The sequence below is a fragment of the Abramis brama genome (assembly GCF_963993115.1).
Source record: "Abramis brama genome assembly, chromosome: 2".
NCBI classification, from domain to species: domain Eukaryota; kingdom Metazoa; phylum Chordata; class Actinopteri; order Cypriniformes; family Leuciscidae; genus Abramis; species Abramis brama.
The window spans coordinates 35815904-35836532 of NC_139964.1; the positions used below are offsets into that span (position 1 = coordinate 35815904).

Sequence of the window (20629 nt, forward strand, 5' to 3'; positions counted from 1 at the left end):
AAGATAACCAGAATAATTTAATTCGGTTTTAAATTTCCATTACTTTTTCATGGAAGAATAGAATTTTTATTATTTACTTTCCCAGGCCTGTAAATCAGACTTTTAAAAATTTCTGATATTTCCAGGTTGTCCATGACCGTGCATTGTAGTGACTGTAGTTAAATATTTTGATTAAAATTTGTAATTGTTATCGTCTTCATAAATATACAACTTTATAAAAAGTGAAAGACAAACAATAATATTCTTATGACCTTGTTTCATTGTATTTTATTACAAAGGTAATGAAAACATACCAAATTTAAGGGGAAAAACTTTGAGGGTATTTGGCTGAGTTGACCTCAGATGTATCTTTCTGTATATTACATCCTCTGCGGAAAGAGAGATGATGGTTGTGATAAAGACAAGGAATTTTTTGAGACCACTCAAATACAGATAGAGCAACAGAAGCAGATTCCATTTCTAAAACCATCTGGATACTGCTCTTGTTCCAAAGGCACTGTTCAGCATCCATCTAGAAAACAGAAAACATCATAAAATCACTGATCTTTTAGACTCAAATACAGGTAAAAGAATGACCATGGAAATGAAGTCAAACTCTTTCATGTTTTCACATATTTTTCACTTTTACTCCTTTTATATATGCAGTTCTGCAACAGCATAGCTTACCTTGTTTCCATTAAACACCAGAGTTCTGAAAACCTTTCCAAAGGGTTTTAGCAGCCGTAGCACTCCTGTTGCAGCACAGGGCTGGTTAGGTACATTACATACAACCAGCAAATGGTCCAAAGGCGTCAACAGCCCCTAAAGGACAGTGGGGACTTGTTGTTAAAGAGTCATGGAGGATGGATGGAAGTTTAAAAAAAAAAAAAAAAATCTCTTGAAAATGTTTTTATTAAGCTTAAATATTTTAAATGTCTCAAGAACAGGTGATACTTGCATTTGACATTGATGGCCCCACAAAAGCATGAAACATTGACACCTAAGGCAAAAGTTAATCAAACCCCAATAAGTAAATAAACAGAAAATGTATTTTATATATAAAAAAAAATATATATTATATTGTATTTTAATATAAAAAGTATTTATGCAAGGAAATAATCACTTATTTTCATCCATCCATAAGTGTGTTGACTCACAGGTGAACTAAGGTCAATGTTTTGGGACACCAGCTCTAAATTTTGCTGTCTCATATGAACCGGGATAGCAGAGTAAACCTTTACCATCTCCTGGGCTGAGAATTCAGTTGGAAGCATCAATAAAGCCTGGAAAACACACACAAGCTGATATAGTAGTGCTGTATGTCTATTGATAATTGATTTAGAAAGCATTATCCCAACAAAAATATGTTCCAAGAATGTTTTGCTAATGTTCCCATTAAGTTATACAACTCTATTTTTGAATGTTCTCTGAACGTTTTAAAAACACATTTTACTTGGTTATGCGAACATTAAGGGAACATTCAGTTTTATTATTTTACAAACATTATGGGAACGTTTCAGGAAAAACGTTCCATGAACGATGTATAAATAATGTTTTTGCGCTAATGTTTTGTGTACATTATTAAATACCAGATGACTATGAAAGAACGTTCTGTTAATGTTACTGGAAGAGCGTTTGTTTGTTTGAAGAACCTTACCAGAACGTTATCTAAAGTATATTTAACGTTATCCCTGTTAGCTGGGATATTTGGTCAAACATTTCGGTAACACTTTAGTTTAGGGTCCAGTTCTCACTATTAACTAGTTGCTTATTAGCATGCATACCGGTAGGCCTATTACTTGGATATTCTGTTTATTTTACACTTCATTTTCAAACAAAACAGTAGGCTAACGTTACAAATTTTTGTAAAAAACGTAAATGAAATTTTTGTTTATATTCTAAAATAGCACATACCTTCTTCCATTCTAGACAGGTCTCCATGTCAACCTCAGTTGCCATTAAAACCTCAACAGGGTGACTAAATGGAGATGCCATTTTGATTAGTTCACTTTTAGAGTAGTCAGGAGAGATTCCAGACACACGAATTACACCCTTCTGTTGGAAAACACAGGAGCGATGAGGGGAAAAAAGTAAAGCTTTATTAAAAGAGTGTTGAGTTTGTATATTAAAGCACATATCTGTGCTGTTTCCTTTCCGAAACATTTAAGTGTCCTAACAAATCTCACACCACTAGAGGTCCCTGTCTCCAAATTTGTTGTCATGGGACTGTGTTAGCGTGAACCGTGTTTTCAGCCTGTAATGCTGAGACCAAACTGATAATTTAATGGTGGTATTTCAATAATGGTGCTTGAGATTACACTTTTAAACACCTTTAATAAGACTGGCTATTCTTATCATAATGATATTAATAACAATCACTTGCAATTCACTTCTATTACACCTGCGAGAGCTTACAGATTGTGCTGATGTTTTTTCAGTCATCTTAGTTACTGGCATCTGAATGTTCATGGATTCAGTGGTTCCTTCTGATTTTGCAGACTTGACTGGAAAAGACTGTTGCTGACCATTTCTCATGGAATTGAAATTGGTGGATCTGTGTGCAGAGGACAAGGATCTTTTTGCTGTATAATGTCTTGTTTTATTACAGCCTGTAGAGACAAAGCTGTGCCGTATGCTGCGTTTTGAAGGAGAGGGAAAACAGACTGAACCAGGCCTCCCCCTGGTGACATCAGCAGGCCCATGCTGCAGTCTCTTAAGGAAGGAATTGGATCGACTTCCTAAAAGGTAGAGAGAAAGGGGTTTAGTCAAACCTATGCCGTGAAACCTATGATACAATATTTTTTCAAGCTGTATATTTCTGTAAGAGATAAAGTTATAGTATATGTTTTGTATAGTTATAGTTTGATGGGTAATTGTAATAATTTGATGTTCCATTTTTCCAACCAACATTTTTAGATATTTTAAGTTACAATAGCCACAGTTTAATCTGGATCATTGGTGCAGTTGTAGTAATAACTCACCTGATGAATCTCTTAATCTTTTCAGTGCTCTAGACTGGGTTGAGAAGTGCTCATGAATGTCCTCAGATGTGCTGTATCTTTTAGCGCTGAGGGATCTATGGGAATGGGAGGATGGACAGGATTGCCCATAGGGACTTGGTAAAGCGGATCCCTGCCATTCACCAATACTCCTTTGATCATGATGTTTCCCATGAGCGTTTGATTCCACCTGATCAGATGAGTGCCATCTAGCATGGCCATGATAAATGCCCTTTGCTTCTTTGCGTTGTTGGATGTCTTGTATAATGAAGGGAAGTTTCTCTGTTGTTAACTGGTTGTCTGGGAAGTGACTGAGTAATTCTAGGTCCTCAAAAGAGAGGCCAAGGCTGGCTAAAGCTCTGATTAGGTTTTCTGTTGGAAAACGTTGCGTTGCTTGTTGCTTTGGCTCTACTTCTTCAATTTGTGGTCTATCAGGAGAAATCATTGCTTTGGCTGTCATTGACTGGTACCGAGAACAGTCCACATCTGGTTTGAAGGCAAAGTGCTTGCCAAGATGGTTGGTGCTGGATCTAACGAGAGGTTTCTCAGATGTTGATAGTGGCACTTTTGTGTTACTAATGATGGATATTTTCTCCTGATTGATCTCTTTTGCTAGAAGGTCACCACTCTCCTTATTCACAGTAACTGAATTAATTTCTGTGAATGATGATGAGGGGTAACTTTCCCTGTGAGGTATGGAATTCATGTTTTTTTTGTGCAATAGATGGGAGAGGGTAAAACCCCCTGGGGGCTGGTACATGTTCAAAAATGAGGATCTTTGAATGCCAGCAGGCTGTAAGAGACTTAGAGGAACAAGGGGGTTACCATAACTGCTATTATTTCCAGCTGCAATGTTACTAATCAGGTTCAAGACCAACTGAGCTTCAAGCTGGGCTAGTCTCAACAGGAAAGCTTGTGTTGTTCCAAATAGCTGTGACACACCGGTGAAAACACTGCTCATCTGAGACAAACACACTGGCCTGGTATTGATTTGAGGAGCATGTGAATGTCTGTGGGGGGGAAAAGATGTAAGAATATAAATTTCTAATATTTCTGAATCATTTTCAACCCATACATTCAGCACAGTCATTTTTCTTTTTTTTGCCATCTAGAAATGTATTCAAAAATACAATAAAAATGCAATTTATATAATGCCAGTTGAAAAAAAAAGTGAGATAATGAACACTTCAAAAATGTCCTTCTTCCTCAGAATTTGTGTCTTGCTTTTCTTTACAAATATCTACATTCTTAAATCAAGATACCTTAAGAACTTAAGATATTAACTCTTGTTTACTAAAAAGATTATCAAAATGAAGTGACTTCAGGCTAAAAACAAGAAAAATACCTGTCAGTGGGGTAAGTAAATTAACTTAATTTAAAGGGAAAAAAAAACCTAGTTTTCCCTTTAAATTAAGTTTATTGTTCTGACCCCACTGACGGATATTTTTTCTTGTTACCCCATTGGCAGAGGTTTTTCTTGTTTCAAGTAAAGCCACTTAATTTTAATATATATATTTTTTTTCTGAAAACAACACTTGTTATGTTGTTTTTAAGGATGTATATTGATTTATTGATTTATATGCATTTTGATTTAAGGATGTTTAGATATTTGTACAGGAAAAAGAAACAAATACTTAGAAAAGAAAGCCTCATTAAATTATTTGTCATAATATTTTATTATTATTTCATACAAAAATAATATTTACTTCAGTTCTTATTAATATTTGAAAAACTTGTCATTTGGTGCAACTCCCAAATATAATGATATTTATAAAAAGTATGAATGTATAAATGCACCGCATTTTCACTAAATTTAGTCACTAAATTGAAAAATTTCCTGAAAATTATATAACACTTGAACACTCATTAGCATGAACACTACATTTTTAAGAATTTGACATCTTGAAACATTTTCCCCTCTTGTTTTATTTCATTTTATCATGGACACTCTTATTTGTTGTTGACTCTCTTGACTCCTATGCCCATTATTCAAATTACATTTATTGATAAGCTTTTCCTTTCATCTAGGCCATCAATCCATGACTGGGGCTCAACGTTTAGCTTCCAAGCAAACTGTGAAATAGTTCTCAGGTGTTAAACATGCATAAACAAATACTTTAAAGTGTAATGAATGGACGACTGTTCTCCACAGAGTATGAAAAGACAACTTCATGGAGGCTTTCACTCAGGCATGTGTTCACTTCATTACGTACTGTATAATTAATAACACTGTGACAGCATGTCCTCGTAACATGAGTAAGAGGTGAAAGACATTTGTCTAGTGTAAAGTACCACACAGCTGCCATCATTTCACAGCCACCATGGCTCTCTGCATGCGTGTGTGCACTCTTCTGGACAGATTTTTGAATAATGTGTCATCCGATAAATAATTATATTTTTAAAAGAGGGGTTGACAAAACCTGGATGACGCATTTTAAAAAAATATGTTCAAGAGAGTGCACACCTGTTCACAGTTCAAACTTGGTTTAAAGGACAACAGATAATATACAGAGCAAGGCTATCTGCCAAAGTGACATTCAAAAATAAGTACCTTATCAATAATAAAAATATATAAAATCGATTTCTTTTTATAAAAGCGTTGATTTCCTGTGAGAAATTAGGCTACATTGTTAGATCTCAGAAATGCTTTCCCAATCATGTTTACCCATGCATGTGAAAAAATAAGTGATAAATTGTATTGAATGTGCACTTGTAGGCTAGTGTACTTAAAATCTTATAGGGTAGGCAATGTTTACATAAACACTTTTTGTTATAGGCTACTCTATCTATTAACATCCTGATAGCAATCAGAATACAGTAATCCGGATACATTTGAAAACGCTCTCAGTCCACTAGTGTTTTCAGGCGTTTTCCAAAGGTTTCTCATCCATACAGAAATGTCGGAAAACGCTAAATTCACCTTACTGCGCATGCGTAAAACCTCACGAAAGCTCGCTGAGATGATACAGACGAAAAAATAAATAATAAAGTTATCGCTTAATTTTATTTAGCAAAATATCTCACCATTCACTGATGCGTCTAGGTCACTGACTCAGTGTGTTTTATATTTGGTCCAAAACGCAACTGCTCTCAGCCATAGCCTATATTGCCGCAGGACAGCAAATGCGAGTAAATCTTTGCAGGACTGTGATATGAAGAGTGTGCAAAGTAGGCCTAACATTTTAGCAACCGTGTGAAAGTGATTAGCACATAACAGACACAATACCGGTAGCCTATAAACATGAATATCGTTAGCCTACAATATGCGTCACATGACTAAACTCACGGCATTGTTTTTAAATACCTCCATTTTGACAGTCCACACTACAACGCGTTAACAGCGTTTTCAAATTGATCCACTTTTAAGAGCGTTTTCAAAAAGGTTCGTTTTCATAAATAAAAAACGCTGTCTCAGTGTGGAAATCACATGAATAGTGTGTCTGAGATTAGATAACAAAGATAGCATATACATGCATTCTGTTATTGGAGAATTTCTTAGATAAGCTGAACAGCATCATATAATTTAATAGAAGATCGGCATGTTCTTGAGTGCGCTCTCAGATCCACCTGGCCTATAACTAAAATACCAAGTGTAACGAGAATCAACAACCACAAGCTTGCTTTCCTAATGAAATCATTTGAGCCTTCTCACTCTGTCTCTCTCACTCATCGGTCACACATCTATTTAGGTAAATCTTATTTTTAGATGCTCATCTGATGCAGGATCACTCCCAAAAGTATGTTAAGATTCACATAGTCAACAGATTCAATAATTCAACAACTTCCTGGGATTAACAGCAAGAGATGTAATGAAAATGTAATTGATATGATCATAATTGCACTTTTACAATTTTTGTTTTTGTTTTTACCGCAGTAATGGTATGTTGCTCAGCAGATGGTGCTAAGTTAATAAGCTAATCTGATTTACAACTCCTGGATAGATATTCATCATGCTGTCTTCATTCCTGGAAGGTGGAGACATGGGAACAGCCCATGCTGGTCAGTCAAGGGCAACCCAAAACTAAGCATAAATACCTCTGAAGCACAACTTAGCACAATACCTTTGCTCTGTATTACTAGGATATAGGGTCTTAGCATATTCTGAAACTAGACCAGAAGTATCTATGTTGTTAACTCGTAGATATGTTAATGACCCAGCACCTCGAAAAGGCCAAACGTACTGAATTACAGAAGCCTCGCCTGAAAAATGCTGGTCTCTGTTACAGCTATATGCAACAACTGTAGAGGTGGGGGGAATCCTGTCTCTCTGGTACATGACGCCCTCAAAGAGGTTACCCAGATCAGTATAACCTCTGAGGTCTGTGCTTGAATATTTGAGCTATGTACCCCATGAGGAACTGTATTGGACAAGGTCAGACAGAGGAATCCTGCTTCACCCATACATTTCAACACGCCCGCCACTATGCTAATGGTCTAAAATGTTTTGTTCAAAAATGCACTCAAAATTTTTTTTAAATAAAAAAATAAATAAAAAATATATATAATTGTTTATATTGTGTGGTGGAATTAACCTTAATTGGCATAACCCAGGAATTGAAAGCAAATATCATATTATCCAGTTGAATATAAAGTATGTGGTAAACAAACTAAGAAGTATTTTTTTGCAGTGTGGGAATAAAACTAAAGACTTAACAGCCTGTTGTTAGCCCGTGGACAACAAGAGACAGCAAGATAACATGAATGCGACTTTGACTTGAGGACAAATTCAAGACCTTGACACACTTGTCCTATTTAAGTTCATAATGGATGTTAAAAATGGAATGCAACAGGTGACAAGATGTTCCATGGGCATCAAAACAGATCACGTCATACATTTCTATGCTTGTGATTAGTGACTTTTGACTGATGGCCTCTTATACTAGGTGTTGTATGTTAAATTTTTTTTAGGACTGATTTTCAATTGAAAGTAAACAAATAAATATTAAACAAACAAACAAAACCAAACTATTATAATGCATAATAATGCTTTTTTTTTTCCAGGTAAATATATTTTGCTATCTGACTGCCACTGTTCTAACTAGCGATACATTTGCATAAGGAAAAGTTATGTATCAATGGATGTATTAACCTCAAAGTAAAAAAAAAAAAAAAAAGATATATATATATATATATATATATATATATATATATATATATATATATATATATATATATATGTTGTAAATTTGAGGCCAAAAAAAAATCAATTTCGAGAAATAAAGTCGTAAATATGAGATACAAAAGGGAGATATAAAGTTATTCCTACTCACATGTTGGCTTTAGCTATAGTTGAGCTGGAGGTTGTTTTCCTTTGGATTGAATTCTTCATTTTTAAACTTCAGATTTTTTTAACTGTTCCTCTTGATTAAGTATCATAGCACATAAACACTAAAAACTACAAAGTACATCCAGGTTATTGACTCCCAGAGCAAAATGTCTTTTGTCGCCTTCTGTAAATCTTATCCCACTCTTCACATGGCCAGACACACACTGTAACACATTCTTTCTTCTCAGTATGTTTTCATCCCCCTTACCCTGCTCACCCTGCCAACACCACCCCCTACCATTTCCTTCTGAGCACCTCTGCAGTCACACACTCTCTCTTACACACTGGATTATATTAACAATATTAAGTACACAATAAAACGACTAATGATCATCACTGTATTTTTAAGGATCAAGCACCAAAGAGTGGTTTAGCATGAATGATTTGATCACAGGATTGAAGGTTTCATAAAGCTGGCCTTTCTCGGATTCTGTTTCACCCATTATTCTTATACAAGAAAGTTCTAATATCTATCAAATTGATAGTGGTTATCATCCCTATTCAGGATATAATCAACAACTTTTGTATTGCCGTTCTTATACAAGGATGTTTTGCTTCTGCTTTGTGATCACAGGACTGCATAAAACAACTTCATTAAGGCTTTTAGTTCAAAAGCACGCACATTTTGAAAAATATTCATACAATATCATATTCTTACGCCACCTTTTTTGAAAGAAAATATTTTTTTCTATTAATTTTCTATTAATAAGTGCTCTCTCCTGTATCACTATACTGTTACTATACTGTTATCCTTTTGTAATGGATGAAGGCCAGTAAGAACTGTGGGTGTAAACATCACTCCCCTGGCCTCAAAAATGCAACCGATCCTACTCGACCCACTCCGAGCTGGATTCGAACCGAAGTCCCCTGGCCGCAAGGCGTCTTTGTTAGCACGCCTGCCTTCCACGCCAGAGACCCCAGTTCGAATCCCGCTTGGAGTGTGTCGAGTAGGACTGAGTAGGACTTTGTTAGCATGCCCGCCTTCCACACCGGAGACCCCAGTTCAAATCCCTCTTGGAGCGGGTCGAGTAGGACTGCTTAGCCTACATTTGGTGCCATTGACCCAGATGGGAGAGAGGTTAAGAGGGGTGAGTCTAACGGACGTAGGCCAGTAAGAGCCATGTGTGTAAACTGCACTCCCCTGGCCTCAAATGCAAATTTGCGCGCCCGCCTTCCACGCTGGAGACACCGGTTAAAATCCCGTTCGGAGCCGAGTCGAGTAAGACCGGTTGCACTTTCAGCCAGAGCAAGACTGGAACAGAAAACTAGAGTAATGATGTAATTGATGACATCTATAAAAAAAGAGTAGTATATCAGAATTAACAGTATAGGCAAAAACATTTTGGATGACCTGATAGGTCTAGTGAGATTCTGAAGTGCGTATCTAATGAACACTTTACTATCTCATGAGGCATAGTGGTAATAGGAGAGAAATTGTGAAACACTGTCAAGTGAAACAACTGACACTGTAGGTCACATGACAATGACAAAATGACAAATGTAATGCATCCTGGTTGCATTCATACTATAGAGAACAAACTTTTTAAAGGTAAGCTAAACTAAGTTTAATTTATGAAAACTGTCTACCTGTCTAATTAATTTATGGCAAAATGTCTACCAGTATGATAACATGTTTATGGGTGACCCTCTCCGAAAAAAGTACACCTACAGCAAATATCAATTATACTTCTGTAAATTCAGACTAAATGTCAAAATACATGACCATCATTTTTTATTCAAATATTGCACCTTTTCATAATATGCTGTTGCAAATATCGATATTCATAAGCAAACGTTAATCACGTGGGTAAAAAAACAGGGACAATCCTATGCAAACACAATATGCATGAGCACAGACATAATCTTATGAACGGATAAAATAAAGTCAGACACTTTTGGTGGCTCGTCGTTGTTGGGATGAAATGAAACAATTCTTTAGTGTATATTGCATGCTGTTTCATCAACCAAGGTATGATATTTCACACAATCTAATAGTGGCAAAATATTTGCAAAGTCTGATCCAGAAATCAGTCCTTTTTAGAAATGATGGTAACACTTTATTTTGATAGTCCACTTTAGACATTCTACTAACTGTAAGTAACTTTGCAACTATATGTCAACTACCAGTTATTACAGTATATGGAGACTGTCAGCTTATTATCTGTTAACACTTTATTTTGATGGTCCCCCAACAGACATTCTACTGACTATAAGTAACTTTGCAACTACATGTCAACTTAACCCGAACAATCTAATCCTCTAATGAGAGTTAGATGATATAGTTGCAAATTAATGAGTTAGTTGACACGTAGTTGCAAAGTTAATTATAGTATGGATTATCGAAATAAAGTGTAACCAAAATAATACAGTTAGTGCTTTCTTTTAATTTGTATTAACTTTGCTTATATGTTTGAAAATCATAAAGAATAATAAAACAAATGACTATCTACTTCATTTCTGCTTCCCCAGATTAGTAGAACCATGTGCAATTCATCCTTTCAAAGCAACAATTCAATCTCACTGTATGATGGAGCTCTACAGTGGACATGCATTTGTCAAGAACACTTGAGCAGTCTTCTCATTACTACCTTTGCAGCATTTTTCTTATTTTTGGGAATGCCGATCAATTGCTGGTCCCTCTGGGTGTTTCTTAAGATCATGAAGCCCAACTTTGTGTTTTCACTGAACCTTACTGTACTGGAGATGTTTTATTGTTTTCTTTGCTTTATAGAATTAATCCTTTCCTTCAATGGTTTAATCCCAAACTATCAATTGGTTATATTTTTTGTTGCTCTCAGCTGGACTGTCAGACCTCTTCTCCAGATCTGCATGTGCATTGAACATTACCTGGCAGTGATTCAACCTCTAACATTCCTGAGATATAAGAGCATCCAGTGCAGGATTGCATTGGCAGCGGCAGCTTGGCTGATTGGAGTGGGAAACGCCTTAAGGCTAATATTATTGAAAACAGACTTTTATCCAGATGATATATTCTTTATTCTTTTTTGCATTGCTGTGATAATAATCACCTTTTGCTGTGTGTCTGTCCTTCGTGCCCTAAAGCTTCCAGTACCAGGACAACAAAATAATGTAGAGACGACAGAGAAAGACAGACACAATAAAACTGACAGAGGCAGAGCTGTTGAGAGCCAGCAGAAAAGGAAGGCCTTCAGAATCATCTCTAATATTTTACTGTCTATTTTGATTTGTTACATCCCTCAGGTAGTAGCTTATTTTATGCTCATAGCTAAAGTCAGTAGTCAGTTGTACATATGTACAGCTCTTCCGATTATTATGTCTGTCACTATGATTACTATACCACTTTCCCCACTAGTCAGGATGTACAGTGAAGGCCACCTGAAACACATCATGTGTTTTTTTAGGTTTAGAGAACAAATAAAAAGCAAATAAGACACTGAAAAACAGAGATACCTATCAGAGCTTCATTTTTACAATATACCTGCTGGTGATAAATATAATGCAATGCGGTTACTTATCTGATTGCTTCAAATATTCTAGAATAAACTGAGTTTTAAGCTTATAGTGAAGGAGTATAAAGAGTAAACAAATAACATTTATTACATCTTAGTCAGGATAGTCAATACAATGAAGCACATATCTGAAATGCATAATGTGACACCTAAAGGAAAATAAAACTAATTGGATAAAACTATTTGTATTTTGTGATATATACAATTGAAGATATTTTTAATGAAATCTGAGCAATTTCTGTCGCTTCACTATCTACACAAATAGCACGTTGACGCATCAAAGACATTGTAAAATTAATTTATATATGAATTGAGCACTTTAGTCCAAATTTTCTAAAGAGACACAGTCGCTTTATATGATAAACAGATTTAATTTAGGCTTTTATTCAAATATGAACATTCAGTAAGGCACACATCAGATCTGGTAAACGGAAGCTCAAGCATGTTCGCTTGACGTGCGAGAACAAATGAGGTTCATTCTCGTGTGTTACACAGCACATTTGAGCTTCTGTTTATGTTTGCTGATCAATGTTTAAATGTGAATGCCTAAATTCAATCTGTTCATCATACAAAGCGATTGAGTCTCCTCAGAAAATTCAGACTAAACTGGTCAATTTCATATAGATTAGTTTTACGATCTATTTATGAACTTTTTGAAGCGTCAAAGTCATAGTTGTGTAGCTGTGAATAAAGGGACAGAAATCTCTGAGATTTTATTACAAATATCTTCATTTGCTTTCTGAAGAAAGTCTTACAGGTTTGGAATGACATGAGTAAATGATGAATTTGAATTTTTGGGTGAACAAACCGTTTAACTTTTTCCTGAAAAATGAATTGTAAACTGCTGCAATCTTATCAGTCGTATTTACAAATGCATTATTATTAGGTGGTATTTGGAAACTGGGCCTTTGAATAGAATCAACTCCAAAGAATGATTCGCTCACAACTCAGACAATATTGGGTCTTGGAGCAGGTCTTGATTTCTCCACTTCAAAAATGAATGCCATGTTTTTCTGAAATGTCAGTCTATATCAAAAACACACAAATGAAGTAACTAAAACCTGTGACCGGCGGGCTCAATTGTTCATGTCTCTTGTATCACACCAATCTCTCTTGTTTCAAACAACCACAGATGCCATTATTGATTGAAGTGAAATTGACCTCAGAGGACCTCAAAATTAAAATTAGGCTACTGTATTGTTGCAGTGTTTGTCTTGTTGCTAGGCCGATTGATTTAGACATTATAATAGACTTAAAGCAGAAGCTTTAAGATAATAGACACATATGATTACCATATAGCCTATTATTCATAAATCAATATTTCATGGCCACGTATGCATTTATTTATTTCGCAATAGCCACGTGACAAGCAGACAGGCTGAATGTACATTATCCCTTACATAGTGAGACTTGGAGGGCCAAGCCTATTGTACTACATAGACCTAAAATACATTACAATTTTGTTTATTATTTTTACTGAAATATTGTATTGTATGGTAAAAATTCAGTCACACTCTCTCTCTCAAATACACACGCACATGCACCAAACATGCAGACACAAAAGTTCAAGTGATTCCTTGCAATGCCATTTTCAACAAATATAAATTAAAATAGTAGGTTTATTAGTTTCCTGTTTATTATACTTTTTATATATAGCCAATATAGTGTTGGAGGATTCACAACGGTCTTCACTGGTTTTGCATTCCATCAGTGAAAGCAGAATGTGAAGGTTGAATTAGCAGAGCAATAGCACAGCTGTACATAAAATATTGCAATCCACACAATATAATTAGAGACATAACAGAGTTCAAAAGACTAATTGTTGGTGCGCGTCTCGCTGGCTCAACTTTGTGGTGTATTAAGAACTATGGTATCCAGGGTAATGTCGGCATACCACCACATAAGACGAACAACATCCAACAGGAATAACTGTCGACGCAAGCTGTCTGAAAGTGATGTCCAAAACCAATAAAAACGTTTTCCTCCACCAGCATCACACAGTGACCTGTCCACTGTTCTGGAAGTGGTCTCAAAATCCCTCTGGCCGCTGTGCAGGACTTGTATCTGTCATTTCCAAGATGAATTGATGCTGTATTGCACAAAAGGAGGCCCTACACACCATACTAATAAATTATTGTGGTCTAAAACCAAGTGTTTCAGCTTCATTGTCCAACCCCATACCATATTATTGTCACATATATAAATGATCAAATTTATCTAGCAGGTGTTCAATATACAGATTCTACTCTCTCAAATAGTACTATTATATTCATAATGTCACATCATTTTGCTGTTTTGAAATCTAAAATGTAATAATCATTGAAGCTCTTAGATATTTCTTTTTTTCAATTTGTCTTATTTGCTTTTTATTTGTCCTCTAAGCTTTGATATACACATTATGTGCTTCAGATGGCCTTCACAATACATCCTGAATAATGATGACATTATTACAGTAATCACAGAGATGGACAGACTTAACGGGAAAATGTTACACAAATATGTATCCTTATCGATATTAGCTATGATCGTTAAATAAGCTACTACTAGAGGTAAATAACAAACCAGGATAGACACTAAAATATTAGAGATGATTCTGAAGGCCTTCCTTTTCTGCTGGTTCTCAACAGTTTTACCTCTGTCAGTTTTATTGTGTCTGTCTTTCTCTGTCGTCTCTACATTGCCTGGTCCTGGACGCTTTAGAGCGCAAAGGACAGAGATGCAGCAAAAAGAGGCTATTATTACTGCAATCCAGAAAACCAAAAAGAATATATGATCTGGTAAAAAGTTATTTCCATAGAAAATGAACCTCAAGCTGTTTCCCACTCCAATCAGCCAAGCTGCCACTGCCAATGCAATCCTGCACTGGATGCCCTTATATCTCAGGAATGTTAGAGGTTGAATCACTGCCAGGTAATGTTCAATGCACATACAGATCTGGAGAAGAGGTCTGACAGTCCAGCAGACACCAATGATAAACAAAGCAAATGTATGGCTTGCCATTGAGAAATAATTATCAAGTAAGTCTAAAAAGCTTTGAAAACAAAGCACTAGCTCCACTATAGTGACATTCAGTGGAAACACCAAGTTGGGTTTGACATTCCCATGGAGAAACAACCAGAAGGACCAGCAATAGATCGGTGTTCCCACAAATAAGGTTAAAGTTGTAATGATAACAATGATACGAGTGCCAAAATATCCCTGACAAAGGCAGTACATGAACAACTTTGTAGTCCCATCGAATATGGAGGTTGAATTGTCGATTTGTTCAGATGAATTACACATGGTTGTACAGAGCTGGGAAAAACAAAAATGAATGAATTAGTTAAGCAAATTAAGTTCAAATGAACAGAACAACACATAATAGTAAGACTTGACAAAAGGTTGATATCAAATCTTGCATTTGGTGTGTGTGTATTTAACACTTAAGTCAATAGAATTAAAAATGTTTGAAAGAAACACCATACCTCTATTGTTGAAACAGCATGCAAAATAGGCTAAAGAATTTTCTCATTTGATCCCAACAGTGACAAGCCTGACTTTCATCTGTTTCATCTGTTCATGGGGAACTATAAATATCTGTGCTCATACAAATTGTGTTTGCATAAGATTCTCCCACTCATTAGTGTGTTTATGAATGCTATTTGCTACAGAATATTATGAAATGTAAGCAAATTTTGGTGTATTGGGCTATTTGAATAAGAGAGAATGAGGTAAAATGAGCAGCCCTTGTATCTAACAAATTTTTGCAATCCAACCACAATCAATGAATTGTAATTTTCTATTTGATCATATATTGTAAACAAATGACATATTCCATTTTTCTAATAGATTAAGAATTCTTTGGATATGCAGATGGTAATGTAATAAGCTGGTAATAAGCTGCAGTCCGTAGGTTTTCCTCTTTGTCGCCATCTCTGTTCGAAATCTGCAATTGCAGTTGCAGAATTATCAACTTTGCAGTAAAAAAAGCATTGCAGTAAATCGCGCTGATCTAACGATCGCTTATCATATCACGTCAAACTGTGCAAATTAATAATACACATTTAATGCCCTTCCGATATTTATCTTGGATAAAAATTTATTTTGGATAAGTTTTAACCCAAAAAAGTTACGGACTGCAGCTTTAAGGAACATTCATTCCTATTAATTATGTTACATGTTCCCTGTTTGTTTGGACTTTTATATTGTATTTCTAGTTTCTTTCTGTTCATGTTTGTAATCAGTTTGTAGTTTTCTTGTTAATTAGTTCACTGATTGTTTCCAGGTGTGTCTTGTTTGCCAATTACCACTTGTGTACATCAACCCCAGTGTTTCCCTTGTTCATTGTCTGGTATTGACCTAGTAGATGGATGTATCATGTGTGTTGCTTTTGGTTCTGTTTTCACACTATGTTTGGATGTACTTTGTTTTGCCTGCCCACATGGAAAGAACCTATATGAGGATATATGCGCATATATGAAACCTATATACAGCATATATGCACATATATGATAATATATATGCTGCATATATGCGTATATATGCCGCATATAGGCAAAATTGAGGTGCATATATGTGCATATACAGGCCATATAGGTCTCCTGTATTGCTTCTTTAGATCCACATATAAGCCCTATATGTAGGCTACATACAAGATATGTCTCCTATATAGCTCATGGCAGGATCTGGTCATTTTGTAGCTCATATCTCACTTTGGCAACTGTCATACATGATGCCTAGCTCAGATAGGCACATCTATCAATTCGAAGCTCACGGAGCTGAGAAGATCAAAAAGATAACATATATTATAGATATATGATATATGTATATATAGATACATATATATATATACATATTTTTTTTTTTGTTCAGTTTTTTGTCTTATTTTTGTTCTTGTACTATTTGATTGTTCTTAAGTAAATAAATAATGTAAATTTCTACATTTTGGGCTTTTATTTATGTTGCCTATGGATTTTAATAATTTTACTAATATATAGGTAAACATATAGGTGCATATATAGGTGAACATATAGGTGCATATATACGTGCATATATGCACACATATATACGTGCATATATGTACCTATATAGGTACATGTATGCACAGATATATATGTACACATATATGTACATATATGTGCATATATGTACATATAATATAGGAAAACGGCCAATTTTATATATGTCACATATATTAAAAACCTATATCAAAACCTATATTAAAACATATATGTTTATATAGGTTATTTCCATGTGGGTGTGTTTGCCTGTGCTTGGATTTACTTTTGTTATATTTGTTAACCCTTAAACGCATACCTCGGGTCTTTAGTGACCCGGGACGTCATTGACTACCCTCCTCCTCATTCATTTTTTAAAGTTAGACCTCAACCTTCTTAGTATTCCTCAATCAATTCTTTATAAACAATAGCCTATAACAAGATATATATATATATTTTCTTTTATATAAAAGAATGCCTGTTTTCCCATTTATTTTTTGTAAAAATTGTATAGGGTTGCTAACGACCCGAGGTGTGTAACAGTGTAAGTATACTTTTTCCTCACAACAATAATTGAATCTTTGATGACTGAATCAGTGCAATTCATCTTTATTCCACAAGGTGACAATGTCTGATACACAATGATGAAGGGATGTTTCACTCATAGTTACCGCAGGCAGAAAACAAAAGAATAGGATGTATCATCAGCAAAACTTGAAATGGCTCAGTGATTTACTGCAGAGCAAGTACTGAACACATTTAAATATTAGTGTCACTGTCACTTGATGGTGGATCTGGTGAAGAAGCTGTCAGCGATCAAAATATTGATTTTGAAGACACTAAAAATTATAGTTTTGAGAATATGTTTGAGATCACGAATATGAGCCAGATGGTGAATGTACTGGGAAATGAACTCTGATGAGGACAGTGATGATGGTATAAAATATCTGCTCAAACTGAACCCATCCAAGCTCCAAACGGTAACAAAATATGCTTTATTTTATTCTTATGTAATTGTTACTCTAATATCAGGAGAGTTTTAAATTACCACGACAGGTAAAGACCCATCCGTGTTAGAAACTGCTTCGGATCAATAAAGACCCGAATATGTAATAAAGATTGCTGAAACATTCATGCATTTAAGGGTTAATAAACTCAGTGTACTGCACCTGGACTTTCAGCCTCCAGAGCTGAAATTCTGATATGGTAATGAAGTTTCAGACACATATTGTAAACAGTAGACCAATCATAATAAATTGGGCCATCTGACCAATTAGAGCAGAGTACGCTCTCGGAAAGGAGGGGTTTAGAGAGACTGAATCCTTTTTGACCTCATATGCATGTAAACATATTGTAGGAGACCTCCCAAAAAAATTTATAAATTAGGAACTTTTAAAATGAATATGAAATGTAAGAACGGTGTCCTTGTGTTGACAAATTAATCTTCGGAACAACTATACTGTGGACAGTGAGGAATAATATTGATGAAGACAAACTGAAAAAATCACGCTCAATTCATTATTCTTGAGTAAAAAAATGAAATTTTCAAAATGAATGAATGGTCTATGAACGACCCACCTAAGGAGCAGATAATCTGGCAGGGGATGGGATTCGGCACAAAACTGGTAATTGAATCAGTAAGTTAACAGCTGTAATAACCAGTCTGCATGATGCATAAATAAATCATAAGTTGACTCTACAAACCAAAAAGAATAATGATGATTATCGGGATTCAGGAATAATGCAAAACCCTAAAGCTAATGGAAGGTAATCTGTAAAAATGTCTGTAAAATAACCATGTTTATATAGTGTACAATTTTCTATTCAAATATTGCAAATAAGATTTATTTGCAACATTTTATAATGTGCTGTTGTAAATATCGACATTCATAAGAAAACTGTCATGAGCTAAAGAGCAGTGACAATTCCATGCAAATGCAATTTGTATGTACAGGTACATTTATAGTTCTTTAGGAACAGATGGAAGGCATTATTTACCCTAGTTTGCATGCTGTTTCATCAATCCAGATATCACAAACCTTTCCATCATTTTAATTCAAATACTTCAGGGTTAAATCACACACAAACTAACAAGAGGCAAACTAATCACCATGGCCACCGCCAAGAAACGCAACAAGCTGGCAACGATAATCCATCCTAAAGCCCTTAAGTAATAAACAGGAATAATTGCCCTTTTGCAAATCACTAAAGCTAACGAAAGGCAATCTGTAAAAATGCCTGTGCAGAATAACCATGTTTATGATTGGGCACGTCAATTCCATCAAGATTTGCTTACATTAAATGATGCTGTTTTAAATATCAACATCATTATTGTTATATGGTTGACATGACATGAGTAAAAAAAGCAGGTCTATGCAAACAATATAGGATATTTCCTTATGAACAGATGAAAGGCACTTTTGGTGGCTCATTGCTTTTGGGTTTAAATTAAGCAGTTTATAGCGCATTTTGCACACTGTTTCATCAATACAGGTATGACATTTCTTTTCATTCTTTTAGTGCATATACTGCAGACTTTACACAAAAACTAACAGAGGCAAAATAACTGCAAGGTTTGATCTAGAAATAAGTCCTTCTGTACAGTCTTACTACTATACAGAATTGACTTTGTGTTCATTTAAACTTACTTTGCTTGCCTATTTTTGCAAATCATAAAATTAATGAAATAGACTAATTTCTTATTCCCCAGCTCTGTACAACCATGTGTAATTCATCCTTGCAAATTGACAATTCAACCTCCATGTACGATGAGGCTTTAATTTGGAAATGGGTTTCTCAGGGACATTTTGTCACTGTCTTAATTATTATTACTACAGCATTATTCTTCACTGTGGGAATGCCGATCCATTGCTGGTCTCTGGGTGTTTCTTCATGGGAACATTAAACCCAACTTTGTGTTTCCACTGAACATCACTGTACTAGAACTGGTTTATTGTTCTCTTTGCTCTTTTGAGTAGATTATTACCAACTATTTCTCAGTGTCAGCCTGTGAATTGGTTATTTTTCTCATTGGTCTCTGCTTCTCCAGATCTGCATGGGCTCTGAACATTACCTGGCAGTGATTCAACCAATAACATTCCTGAGATATAAGGCCATCCAGTGCAGGATTGCATTGGCAGCGGCAGCTTGGCTGATTGGAGTGGGAAACGCCTTAAAGGGTTAGTTCACCCAAAAATGAATATTCTGATCATCTTCTCAGTTCTCTCGCATGCGTCGTGGCGCTCTCGTGAACTCACTCAGAGGCCCACACAGAAGAAATTGAATATTTGAATAAAGTTGTTATTTTTGTTGTTTTTTTTGCACACAAAAAGTATTCTCATTGCTTGATAAACTTAAGGTTGAGTCACTGTAGTCGCTTGGACTATTTTAACAACGTCTTTACTACTTTTCTGGGCCGGCAGATGCAATTACCTAGAAGCCTATGAAGGAGTGAGACACCTTTCAGATTTCATCAAAAATATCCTAATGTGTGTTCCGAAGATGAACGGAAATCTTACGGGGTTGGAACAACATGAGTAATTACTGACGGAATTTTTATTTTTGGGTGAACTAACCCTTTAAGGCTCATTTTCAGTGAAACTTCTTTTTTTCCAGATCATATACTTTTTGTTTTTTTGCATTGCAGTGATGATAACCTCCTTTTGCTGTGCTTCTGTCTTTCGTGCCCAGAAGCGTCCAGGACCAGGAGATGACAAAGAAAGACTGACACAATAAAACTGACAGAGGCAGAGCTGTTGAGAACCAGCAGAAAAGGAAGGCCTTCAGAATAATTTTTACATAATATTTACCTCTTGTAATAACTTATTTTATGCACATAGGCTAACTAAAATCAATGAG

The 20629-nt window shown here is 35.4% G+C and overlaps 1 protein-coding gene across 2 annotated transcripts; it reads right to left on the minus strand.

Moving 5' to 3' along the window:
• Positions 1–246: 246 nt before the first annotated feature.
• Positions 247–8553, minus strand: LOC311074077 (uncharacterized protein). 2 transcript variants are annotated; one of them, XR_014604245.1, is made up of 8 exons: positions 8249–8553; positions 2961–3988; positions 2395–2717; positions 1894–2034; positions 1103–1262; positions 938–979; positions 667–801; positions 247–511 (listed from the first exon to the last, which is right to left on the minus strand). XR_014604245.1 is itself a non-coding variant. In XM_084100367.1 (8 exons), the coding sequence occupies exons 1-8, from the start codon at positions 8305–8307 to the stop codon at positions 299–301; spliced, it is 2067 nt and encodes a 688-aa protein (XP_083956493.1). In that variant the 5' UTR covers positions 8308–8553; the 3' UTR covers positions 247–298. The 2 variants fall into 2 exon arrangements, 1 of the variants encoding a protein (XP_083956493.1); XM_084100367.1 differs by having other exon boundaries at positions 1137–1262.
• Between the last annotated feature and the right edge of the window lie 12076 nt (positions 8554–20629).